At 34.1% G+C, this 13,651-nt stretch overlaps 1 protein-coding gene across 1 annotated transcript in view; it reads left to right on the top strand.

The window, feature by feature from the left end:
* Positions 1–13,651, top strand: part of GATAD2A (GATA zinc finger domain containing 2A) — a 199,704-nt gene that overhangs the window by 154,786 nt on the left and 31,267 nt on the right. The window contains exon 4 of the mRNA XM_051971999.1: positions 10,201–10,330. Within this exon, the coding sequence (XP_051827959.1) occupies positions 10,201–10,330 (130 nt within the window). The remainder of the gene's footprint in view (positions 1–10,200; positions 10,331–13,651) is intronic.

Consider the following 13,651-nt stretch of genomic DNA (forward strand, 5'->3'; position numbering starts at 1 on the left):
GGATTTGAACTCAGGTCCTCCTGACTTCAGGGGTGGTGCTCTACCCACTGTGCTACCTAGCTACCCCTATAGTTCTTTTGAAAACTATTCATGTCCTTTGACTATTTACCTTTGAAGAATGCCTTAATTGTTGGGATCCGTTTGTCTTTTGTGTAAGTGGCAGCTAAGTGTCTTAAGTGGATTGTATGTTCCAGAATACATTCTAAATGGATATGTAACCTTAAAATTAAAGATCATACTATTGAAAGTTAGAAGAGAAACAGATCATATACTGTCAGTTATGAGTAGATTTTTTTTTTAATTTAACTAAAATAAAACAATAAAAGTAAACTATAAAAGATAACTACTGGGCTTATATCCTAAAGAGATCTTAAAGGAGGGAAAGGGAGTACATGTGCAAAAATATTGGTGGCAGCCCTTTGTGTAGTGGCTAGAAACTGGAAACTGAGTGGTTGCCTTTCCGATGGAGAATGGCTGAATAAATTATGGTATATGAATGTTATGAAATGTTATTATTGTTTTATAAGAAATGACCAGCAGGATGATTTCAGAGAGGCCTGGAGAGACTTACATGAAATGAGCAGAACTATGATTATTCATTCTGATGGACATGGCTCTCTTCAACAATAAGTTGATTCAAATTAGTTCCACTTGTCCAGCAATGAAGAGAGCCATATACATTTTGAGAGAGGACTATGAGAACTAAGTGTGGACCACAACATAGCACTTTCACTTTTTCTGTTATTGTTGGCTTGCATTTTTGTTTTCCTTCTCAGGTTTTTTTTTCCTTTCTAGATCTGATTTTCTTGTGCAGCAAGATATATAAATATGTATTCATATATTGGATTTAACATATAATTTAACATTTAACATGGGTTGAATTATCTGCCATGGGAGGCAAGGGGAGGTAAAAGAGGAGAAAATTTGGAACAGAAGGTTTTGCAACAAGAGTCAGTGTTGAAAAAATTACCCATGCATATATGTTTTGTAAATAAAAAGATAAATTTGATTATTTGAAACTAAAAAAGCTTTTGCACAGACGATATTAAAATATCTAGAATAAGAGAGTAAGCAGTCAAATAGAAAAAAATCTATCAGTATTTTCCGATAAGGATTTTGGTATCCAAAATATATAATTTATACATGTTCTTATTCAGTTGTTTCAGTCATGGTTTGGCTTTTTATGACCCCATTTGGAGTTTTCTTGGCAAAAACATTAAAGTGGTTTGTCATTTTTTTTCCAGTTCACTTTAAAGATGAAGAAACTGAGGCCAAAAAGGGCTAAGTGACTTAACCAGTGTCACACAGCTAGCCTGTGTTCATCTTAGCCCAATTTCTGTCCTAATTACTTTCTAGTTTTCCTAGCAGGTTTTATCAGAGACTTTTTCCCTGGGTATTTTATGTTTTCCACTATAAAACATTGGGTTATTGAGAACTTGCGTTTAATAATTTATATTTATACATAATACTTTGATGTATAGTAAAAAGATTTGGATTGGTGCCTGCTCTCTAGCTCTCAGAAACTTAACAATTCGTAGAATATATTTTTTTATTTTTAATAGTATTTCATTTTTCTAAATCCATGCAAAGATAATTTTCAACATTCACCTTTATAAAATATTGAGTTCCAATTTTTTTTCTCCCGCTCATCTCCTTCCCCCCACTCTAAGAGCAATTCAATATAGGTTAAACATGTGCATATTCATATTGCATATGCACAAAAAATCAGATCAAAAGGGGGAAAAGCACAGAAACTGATAGAACATTAAAGGGGGATGTGTGTATGTGTGTGTTTCCATCCGTATGTCCGTCCCATGGCAAGTCACTGCCTCTGCTCCCCTCAGTTTTCTGGAGAAGGAAATAAACCATTCAAGTTTTGCCAGGAAAACCCTATTGGACAATTGGCATGCCTTGTTCTATTGGGTCATAAAGAGTCGGACATGACTCGGTGACTGAACAAAAACAAATATATATGTAATATATTTCCATCTCGTTAAATTGTAAGATTCACGAGGGCAAAAATTACAACTGGTGCTAAGCTGTAAAAAGTTAGAACCATCAGAGATCTTTGTAATGTCTTATCCAATGTATATTTATAGTAATATTGTCTATAACACAGTTTTTTACACATGAAGGGCACTTTATCCTTGTAGTGCTCTTGAGCACCTGCAGAAGCTTAGCACTCAACTAACCACTAAGACGTTTCATTTTACTTTGGGATATCTGTAATTCTTAGAAGATTTTTCCTTACACGGAGTTGGAATTTACTTCTTTGCGATGATAATTTTTAAGGGCAAATGAAACAAATCCAAAGGGCAGCTCTTCTTTTATTTGAAAGTAGCTCCCCTGTTCCCTGCCATCCAACTTCCTTCCTCTCCTTACTACCCTTCCATAGGCTGAACATCTTTAGTTCTTTCATCTAGTCTTATGTCATGAGTTCTAGTTTCCTAAGCATCCTGATCATCTTCTTAACTATCCCTCCTAAAATGTGGAACCCAGAACTGAACATAAGACATCGAATATGATATGGCCAAAAACCAGAATACAATGTCCCTAGTCCTAAAATTTTTGTCTCAATCCAAGATCTGGGATAAAATTAGTTTTTGTTGTTTTTTGTTTTTAATTTTAAATTTTTTAAAATTGTTATGTCACACTGTTGCCTTTTGGCTTTTAATAGACCAAAACCCCAACTCTTTTTCACAGAGATTGTTTAGTTATGTCCCCCCTCCCACTTTGTATATCTGAACACAATATCTTTTTACGTGTGGTATTAATTATAGAAATTTATTGAGTGATACTTCATACATTTTACAGAGAACGTCATATTTTGACATTTTATTTGTGTACATCTCATCACCCCTAATAGATTATAATATTCACAAAGATAGAAACAAAGTCTTAATTATATTTTATTTTTATTGTCCCATTGCCTAGCAGAGGACTTTATACAGAGACACAGAGAAAGTATTTAATAAATGTTTGTTAAATGATTCATAGAAATAGAATTAAGCAGGCAGACCTAGACATGGCTCCAACATTGCTTAGCCACCCCTGTCCCTTTCCTAGGAACAACATGTATTATTTACTTAACATGCATTATAGCTAATAATTTTTCTCTACTCTATGTTAATTAATTACTAGCAACATAGAAGACAACTGTTCCTCTCTCTGAATTCCTCTTTTCTCATTCTATTCCTCAACCTACCCCACTAAAACCTACCCATTGTCTTAAGGAATTTCCATTTTCCTACCTCTTTTTTCACTTTCTTCCATTCACCAGTCCCTATTGAGACCTGACCCTTTTCTACAACAATGGCTTTTGCCCAGACTTCTTCATTCACTCCTCAATGAGGAGGAATTGGAATATTTCCTGCCCTATTGCCATTTTCACCTGGAAGTCTCCATTAGCACCATCATTCCGTAACCTTTCTGTACTTGAAATTTATAGCAGCAAACATTTCCTTTCAGTCAAGATGTTATAAACCAGCCCTTTTCATTCTCCCTTCTCAAGAAGTACATTACCTATACTTTTTTTTTTTCTCCCTGAGGCAATTGGGTTAAGTGACTTGCTTAGGGCTACACAGATAGGAAGTGTTAAGTGTCTGAGGTCAAATTTGAATTCAGGTCCTCCTGACTTCAGGCCTTGTGTTTTATCCTCGGTGTCACTTTGCTACCCCCACATATTTAACCTTTATCAGATTGCTTGCTGTCTTGGCGTAGGGGAGAAGGAGAAAGAGAGAAAAACTTGGAATATAAAATCTAACAAAAATGAATGTTGAAAACTATCTTTACATGTATTTGGAAAAAATAAAATACTACTACTCTTTAGTGCTTATTCAAACTAATATTCCTACTAACTTCACTTTGTTTCTTCTTAAATCTTAATCCATTTGTTAGCCATTCAACACTTCATTATCTTCCATTCTCACTTCCCTTTCTCCCTTTGACCTTTGATGTGCATCCCTTGCTTAAACTTCAGCCTTCACTTATCCAAATCCTTTAACTTATCTTCCAATTCAACAGTGCAGAGCTAAAGGAAGTCATGGGTACATTATAAATTCATTTTATCGAATTTCAAACGAGCCATCACTGTAGCAAGACAGTCTTCTCTTATGTGCCAATCAGTATTAGAAAAACTACTAGCATAATTGGCGGTATCAATAACCAAACTAACAAAAATCATATGATTATCTAAGTAGATGCAGAAAAAAACATTTGATAAAAATCAATACCCATTCCTATTAAAAAACACTAGAGAGTATAGGAATAAATGGACTTTTCCTTAAAATGATCAGTAGGGTCTATGTAAAACCATCAGCAAGCATCATATATAGGGGAGAAAAACTAGAACCATTCCCAATAAGATCAGGAGTGAAACAGGATTGTCCACTATTACCATTACTATTCAGTATTGCATTAGAAATGTTAGCTTTGTCAGTAAGAGAAGAAAAAGATTAAAGGAATTAGAGTAGGAATGAGGAAACCAAATTATCACTCTGCAAATGATATGATGGTAATTCTTAGAGAACCCTAAAGAATCAACTAAAAAACTATTAGAAACAATTCACAACTTTAGCAAAGTTGCAGCATACAAAATAAATCCACATAAATCATCAGCACTTTTATATATTACCACCAAAGTCCAGCAGCAAGAGATAAAAAGAGAAATTCTGTTAAAAGTAACTGTTGATAATATGAAATATTTGGTAATCTATCTGCCAAGGGAAAGTCAGAACTATATGAACACAACAACAAAACAGTTTCCATACAAATAAAGTCAGATCTAATAAGTTGGAAAAATATCAAGTGCTCATGGGTAGACTGAGCTAATATAATAAAAATGACAAGACTACCTAAATTAATCTATTTATTTAGTGCCATAGCAATCAAACTCCCAAGAAATTATTTTACAAATCCAGAAAAAAATAATAACAAAGTTCATCTGGAAGAACAAAAGGTCAAGAATTTCAAAGGGATTAATGAAAAAATAATGTCATTGAAGGTGGCCTAGCTGTGCCAAACTAAAACTATATTAAAAAGCAGTGATCATCAAAATCATTTAGTATTGGCTAAGAAATAAGAGTAGTCAATCAGTGGAATCGGTTAGATTCACAGGACAAAATAGTTAAATATGACAATCTAGTGTTTGACAAACCCCAAAATCCCCAGCTCTTGGGATAACTGCTGGGAAAATTGAAAACTAGGATGACAGAAACTAGCCATTGACCCACACCTAACACCGTATACCAAGATAAGGTCGAAATGGGTTCATTAGATTTAGACATAAAGAATAATTATTATAAGCAAATTAGAAGAACATAGGATAGTTTATCTCTCAGATCTGTGAAGAAGGAAGGAATTTGTGACCAAAGAAGAGCTGGAACTCATAATTGAACACCAAGTAAATAATTTTGATTATAGTAAATTTAAAAAGTTTTGTACAAATAAAATTAACGCAGACAAGATTAGAAGGGAAGCAATAAATTGAGAAAACAATTCTAATAAAGGCCTCATTTCTAAAATATATAGAGAATTGACTCAAATTTATAAGACTAAGCCATTTCCAGTTGATAAATAGTCAAAGGATATGAACAGACAATCTTCATATGAAGAAATTAAAACCATTTCTAGTCATATGAAAAAGCACTCTAAATCACTATGGATCAGAGAAATGCAGATTGAGGCAACTTTGAGATATTACAACACACCTCTTAGATTGGCTAAGATAACAGAAAAAGATAATGACTAATGTTGGAGGAGATGTGGGAAAACTGGGACTCTGATGCATTGTTGTTGGAATTGGGAACAGATCCAACCATTATGGAGAGCAATTTGGAATTGTGCTCAAAAAGTTATCAAACTGTACATACCCTTTAACCCAACAGTGTTCCTACTGGGATTATATTCCAAAGAAATCTTAAAGGAGGGAAAGGGACCTACATGTGCAAAAATGTTTGTGGCAGCCCTCTTTGTAGAGGCTAGAAACTGGAAACTGAGTGGATGCCCTTCAGATGGAGAATGACTGAATAAGTTATGGTATGTGAATGTTGTGGAATATTATTGTTCCATAAGAAACGATCAGCAGAATAATTTCAGAGAGGCCTGGAGAGTCTTACATGAACTGATGCTAAGTGAAATGAGCAGAACTAGGAGATCATTATACATGGCAACATCAGTGTTATATACAAAGATCAATTCTGATGGACATGGGTCTTTCCAGCAATGAGATGATTCAGGCCAGTTCTAATGATCTTGTGATGAACAGAGCCATCTACATCCAGAAAGGACTGTAGGAACTAAATGTGGATTACAATATAACATTCTCACTCTTTTTGTTGTTCACTATTTTCTTACTTTTTTCTTTCCTTTTTGATCTGATTTTTCTTGTGCAGCAAGATAATTGTATAAATATGTATAAATAAATTGGATTTAACATTTTAACATGTATAACATATTGGATTGCTTGCCATCTAGAGGAGGGAGTGGGGAGAAGAAGGAGAAAATTTGGAACACAAGGCTATGCAAGGGTCATTGTTGAAAAAATTATCTCTGCGTATGTTTTGAAAATAAAAAGCTTTAATAAGGAAAAAGGTGAAGAAATATGGAGTACATGAAGAGAGGAGAGTTTTTGGAATAGCTTGGATGGGGAGTGAGATAAAGAATTAGGGGAGGAATAAAAGGAATATCTTGCTGCAGGGAGGACCTATTTGAAGCTGATCAACATATATATTTTTGTTAACTTAACCAGTCGGCATCCTAGCTTACTATGTTCAATTCTTCTAAGTTAAAGAAAGGGTAGGGAGATGATTGGTTGAAAGGTGACAGTGTGATAGGAGAACAGAACAAAAGATTAGCTACTAAAAAAGTAGACCAAAAAAATTTAAGTACTAAATTTAAGAAAAATTAATGGTAGTACATGTAACATAGTTACCATGATTTGAATTGGATGGATGCCCCTGGATGACCTTCTTTCCTGTACCTCACTCCTAATCACTATTTCAAGAAACATCCATCATGCTTTGTCTTAACTTCATTACCTCCTTTTCAGTCTCCTTTCAACTATCTTGCCCACCCCACTTGCATACATTTTCTTCAATGTTCTCTGATAGTTATTCCCAAGGTCTGGAACATTAAGCTTCAGTCAAATCAATTCTGCTACAATCTTGTAGATATAGATGGGATGTTTCAGTACCTTGTACCTCCCAGAGATTCATATCTCGTTGGCTTTCTGAGAGGATTCTCCTTGGCAATGTAGTTTTCCCCAGCAGATTATAAGCTCCTTGAGGGATGGGACTATCTTTGTGTTTTGTTTTGTTGGGTTTTTTTATTTGTATCCCTAGAGTTTAGCATAATGCTTGGCTCATAGTCAGCACTTAATAAGCATTTCTCATCAATTTTTAATTCATTCACTAACGCTCAGTGATTTCCTTTCTTAACCAGGTATCTTAGCTTCTGCAGGATGCCTTTCCAGTTTCCTACTAAGCAGGAAGCAAAATCCCTTTTTAACAAATATTAGTAGTTGTTATTCTGCAAAGGGTGACATAAAAAGATTTTGGGTCTCTGTCACAGTCTGTACTATCTTCCCTTACCCCAACTTATTTTCTGAATAACTTTAACTTACATGTTTCCTCTTCAGGTATGCCACTCTAAAACCAAACTTTTCTTTTCTCTCTCTCACGTGTGTGTGTGTGTGTGTGTATTTTAATATTTTTATTTCCTCCAGTTACATGTAAAACAATTTTTTACTTTTCTTTAAAACTTTGAGTTCTAGATTTTCTCCCCCCTCCCTACTTCCACCTTCCTTTAATCAGGCACATGTGAAAACATGCAAAACATTTTCATAAAAGTCATTTTATGAAAGAAAACATAGATTCCTCCCAAAAAAATCCTCAAGAAAAATAGTTTAAAAAAGAATAGTATGTTTCAACCTGTATTCAGATACAATCATTTTAACGATGGGATGCATCTTTCTTTCTGGGTATGCATAGCGTTTTCCATCATAAGTCCTTCAGAATACTCTTTGGATCGTTGTGCTGCTGAAAATAGGAAAATCATTTACAGCTAATCATCCCACATCATTGCCATTTCTTTGTAGCTCATTTCACTTTTCTTGATTTCATGGAGGACTTTTCCAGGTTTTTCTGAAAGCATCCTGCTCATCATTTCCCAGTAATGTTATATTATATTATAATTATTATTATATATTAACAATAATATTTCATCATAATCACATATCACAATTTATTGTCATTCCCCAAGTAAATTTCAATTTCTAATTCTTTCTTTTCCTCCCTTCCTCTCTTTCTCTCTTTCCCTTTTTCTTTCTTTCGCTTTCTCTCTTTTTCTCTTCTCGGATACATGCCTAGTAGTGGTATTGTTAGCTTAAAGAAAGGAAATCCATGTTTTTATAGCCCTTTGGGCATAGTTTATCAATTGAGGAATGGCTTTTTTTTTTTTTTTAATAAATTTGAGTCAGTTTACTATTAACCAGACTAGCACCTTTCATATTTCCCCACTTTATCACCTTTGGTCCTGCAATTCCTTACTTAACCCTCTCTTCTCATCTTTTCTCTTAACATTCTATCTTCCATGCCTTCTATGATTTTCCCCATGTTTTGTTTTTCTGATATTGTTCCTAAACTTAATACAGCACTTTGATTATAAATCTTTAACATTCACATAAATTTCATATTCAACTCCCTTGGGGGGTTGGGGAGAGGGAATGACATATGTTCAAGACATTTAAATTTACTCTGTATTATTAATATTTTCTTCATTATTTGAACCTAGATAATGGATAAAACAATACATCAAGCCCTGCCCTGAAATATTTATCAGTTTCCAAGATATAAAAATTTAACAATTGTCAGCCAGTTCAAGGACATTCCAGAGCATTCCTAACCCAAATACAAAATGCCACCATCAAGTTGCCCCTTGAACCACTAAATGCATCTTAAAAGTATCTAGATTTTCAAAAGATATACTCTATGCCCAAAGGGCTATAAATTCTTATATAACCTTTAACCTAACAAGACTACTGTTAGGCATGAATACCAACAGAGGTTTTTTAAAAGGGAGGAGGGGAGAAAAGGACCTATATGTACAAAATATTTGTGGCAGCTCTCTTCTCAGGGCATACAATTGAGAATTGAGGGGTTGCTCATCATCCCCTTACCAATTGGGGAATGGCTGAATAAATTATGCTGTATAATTGTCATGGAATATTGTTGTTCTATGGGGAGTGATGAGCAAAATGCTCTTGTGGGGGAAACCTGGAAAGTACTCCATGAAATCAAGAAAAGTGAAATGTAAAAGCATTGTTCCAAGATGACCAGCTGTAAGGTTTTGTTGTTCTCTGTAGTTAAGTGATTCTCAGTTACTCTGAAGGATTTATGATGAAAAATCCTGTCCTATCCATACCCAGAGAAGAAACTGATTATGTATGAACAGAAATTGATTCATACTCTTCCCTCCCCCCCCTTTTTTTTTTGACTTTACATTTCTTGAGAGTTTTTTTTTTAATTAGGGTAGATCTGTATTTTCTTTCATAGCATTACTTTTATGGAAATGTTTTGCATAACTTCATATGTGTTGCTTAATGGAGGGTGGGGATAGGAATAAGGGGAAGACTCTGGAACCTAAAAGTTTAAAAAAGACAAACAAATGTTTAAAAAACTGCTTTAAATGTAATTGGGAAAAATACTAAATATAAGAGTTTTTTTTGTTTTTTTTTTTAGAAAAGTATCTAGATCTAATCATCTCTACTAAAGTATAAGCTCCTAGTGGACCAAAACTAGGAAGAAAGTAGAAGTCTTAGGATCTTTGGGACTGAAAAGGAACCTTTGAAATCATTTGGTTTCATTCCCTCAATATTTTACAAATGAAGAATGAGGCCTGGAAAAGGAAAAGGAACTTGCCATGGTCTCTTAAATTCTAACAAGACTAAGATTTGAATCCAGATCTTCTGACTCCAAAAGCAGTATTCTTTCTAGTATACCATACCAAGAGACCTTGTTAGTGTCTCTGCCTTGTTTTAATCTCTGCTTTTCACATGAGGTTTTCAATAAATTGATCTTAAAAAGTTGAAAGAAAATTATTTTAGGAAAATTTTAGAATCTTGAGCACACTGTTGTTGGGAAGTAGAATGTTCTGTCTTAGAAGTTTACTTTCTGAATGATCTTTATTCTCTTTGTTTTTCAGTGATATGAAGCCAGAGAAGAGAGTTCCCTCACCTGATATTATAGTGTTATCAGACAATGAGCCTTCAAGTCCTAGAATGAATGGCTTAACAAAAATACCATTAAAGGAAACCAATACAGAAGCCCTCATGGTGAGTTTGGCCTTTTGATATCTTCTCTAGTTTTAGTTGTTGAAAAGTGTCAAAAGTGTCAAAAACCTAATTATTTTGATGACACTTATCTCACTTGATCATAAATATGTCACATCTGACAACTTGGCAAATCTTTGGTGACAGAATTAAGGTCTCTTGAATTGTGTATACTTTACCTGTAATTTAGGAATATCATTTTGGTAACTGAATGGAGGATAAACTGGGGTGAGATTGTTACAATAGTCCAAGTACGAAATGATGAGATCCTACATCAGTATGATAGCAGTCAGAAGAGAATGGGGTATAGGTGGGAAATATTATAGTTAGAATCAGCTGAACTTGGCAACAAACAGAATATGGAGGTCGAAGGACTTAAGAAAAGATGAAGAATAGTCAAGAATGATATCTAGGTATGAGCTTTTAGCAGATTTCCTGGCACATAGTAGGTGTTTAATGTTTATTGATAATTCAGCTGCTTGTAGTGCTCTCAGTAGACAAAAGAAAATTAGAAAGGAGGATTTGGGAGGAAAGATGCGTTTAGTTCTGGGCATACTGAGTTGCGGATGTCTGTAAGACATTCAATTCAAAATGTCTAGTAAGTAGTTGGAGATGTGAGCCTAGAGGTGTCAGAGAAGTTAGGAATGGACAAATAGATAATGATAATCATCTGCATTATATGACAGTTGAATCCATGGGAGCTGATTGAGTCTTCAAGGTTAATAATAGTATGAAGAGGGAAAAGGACTTAGGACAGAACCTTGAAAAGATCATTGTTAACAGGCAAGATCTGGGTGAAAATCCAGCAAAGAAAAATGATAAGACAAATAAAAAAAGAACAACCAAGAAACAGCAGTTTCAGGAAAATCTAAAAAGTAGAGAATACCAAGAACAGGTGATTAACAGTATCAAAGGCCATAGATCAAAAAGGATGAGAAAGAAAGAAAAGATCATTAAATTTGACTGTTAATTGATCATCAGTAACTGGAGAGTATTCCAGTCCCAGTTGAATGATGGGATTTAGAAGCTAAATGTAAAGAGATGAGAAGAAAGTAAGAGGAAATGAAGTAAAAATACCATGTGAGGTGGCTTCTTCAAGAACTTTAGCCACAGAAAAGAGGAGAGATAGAGGATAATAGCTACCAGAGATAGATGGAACAAGTGACAGCTTTTTGAGAATGTGGGAGGCATTGGCAACAGGAAAACAGCTTGTAGGCAGAGATTAAGGAATAGTTAGAATAGATTTGAAAGGAGCAAATTGCTATAAAAATGGGATTACTTATTCTTATCATGTAGTTTTCCTTGGCAAAGAGATTTTCCCTTCATGGGAAAGGGGGCAAGAAGGTGATGATAGAGAAAAGAATCTGAGTTAGATACAATGTGGAGGAAAAAGAAGAAAGAGCTCTCAGATGGCCTCCTGGAGAGCAAAATATGTGGAGATGAGTAATAATGTGAAAGAAAGGTAGGAAGGATCCTGATTAAGAAGAACTTTAAAAGACAAAGATGTGATTGATTTTATTTTTTCATTCTAAAGTAATAAGGAACTACTAGAGTTTACTGAATAGGGGAGGAGAAATGATAGGGTCACACTTGTGTTTTAGGAAGATGACTTTGATGGCTGAAAGAAAAAGAGACTCAAGACAGGGAGATAACCATCAAACTTAGTGCATTTGTCTTTGCTTTATAACATTACTTGGAAAAATATAAGTTGATCATTGAATTCCCTGTGTATTCAATATATGTGATACATTGGAACAGCAGTCCTCTATATCTTTTTTTTTTTTCTATTAAGAATCATTTGACCCTTAATGCTTTCATTCTTGAGATTTTCTACATCTTTCTTAGGTCAATTTCCAGTGAAAAATTATATGCCGTATGATGCCATCTACTCTTGTCTTTTCTCAATGCTCTCTAAAATTTGTTAAAATCCTAAATTATATGTCAGATATACTCTGCCTTCCTCTTCAACTCTGTTACAAATTCCAAAATGCTATTGACACTTCCTCCTATAGCTCTGTACCTGTTTTCTCCTTATTGATCCCCTCCTTACTTCATCTTTCAAAAAATATGAAATGATGAGTTAGGCAAGTCAAGAATTTATCATCAGCTCTTCTTTCCAGCAGATGTCTGGGTAGTTTTCCTCACATCTTCTACGGCTACATTTTACTTCCTACTAGATTTTTTACTTAATTCATTTCTCCTTATATCTCCTCACTCCCACCCACTCCCCCATGTGACTAGGTTACTTTTAGTATGATATGAAGTATCACTTCTCAATTTTTTTCTCCATTGAGTCTCATTCAAATACTCTTTTTTGAGCTTCTGTCTTCTAATCCATTGGTTTCCTCACATGAGTATATTTTTTTAAAGTATTTTTGTGGATTGTCCAATACAATCAAATTGTATTCTTGGAGAACAATACAGTTTTATTATGTTTGATTTCTTTTGCTTTTACATCTTTTTCATTCTCATGTATATTTTCTCTGTCTTTTGTTCTCTACCCAGTGAGCCTGTCACCTATAAAGATCTAAAAAAAGAGAGGGAGAAAAGTGTGTGTGTGTGTGAGAGAGAGAGAGAGCGTGTGTATGTGTGTGCACACGTGCAACATTCTATATTCGTAGCCCCCCATCTCTGAAAAAAAGAAAAGTACAACTTCTGAACTCAAGGTAGAGCATTGTAATTATGAGATGTATGCTTAATGTATAAATACCATTCAATTTTACTTTTTTTTTTACTTTTTAAAAACATTTTGGACTTTGCAAAGCCATCTATCTCCATCATATGTATAGTTTGGCTCTTTTCTTCTTTAAAGTATACAGTAAATTCAGCATATTATTTCAAGGCTGTTCTCATGTTTTTCTCTGAATCTTTTGTTCTCTGTTCCTTAAAAAAAAGTTTCATTAACATTCTTATTTCTAATTACTTCTCACTTCTTATTAGAGAGATGATAGATCTAGAATTATAGAATGAAACATATATGTTCAGATAAAACTAATGAATGTATTTTTTAACTGTTTATTGATTACAATGGAGACTTTCTTTTTGCTTTTGTTTATATTTTTAATTATTTTTATAAGAATCATATTTTAATTATGAGACCATCTCATTGAGCATTAGGGATAAACAGGCAAGATTAGATTTATATACTTGCAGTAAGAGTTCCAGTTCATCTTCTTTCTTACCTACACTATGAGTATATACTTTCTGTTTATCAGTTCTTTCTTTGGAGGTGGATAGCATCTTCTTTCATAAAGTCATTTGTAGTTGATTTGAGATGAATTAGTCATCATTCACAGTTGTTCTTAGGACAGTCTTTATGTTACT

This window comes from Antechinus flavipes, chromosome 1 (assembly GCF_016432865.1).
Source record: "Antechinus flavipes isolate AdamAnt ecotype Samford, QLD, Australia chromosome 1, AdamAnt_v2, whole genome shotgun sequence".
NCBI lineage: Eukaryota > Metazoa > Chordata > Mammalia > Dasyuromorphia > Dasyuridae > Antechinus > Antechinus flavipes.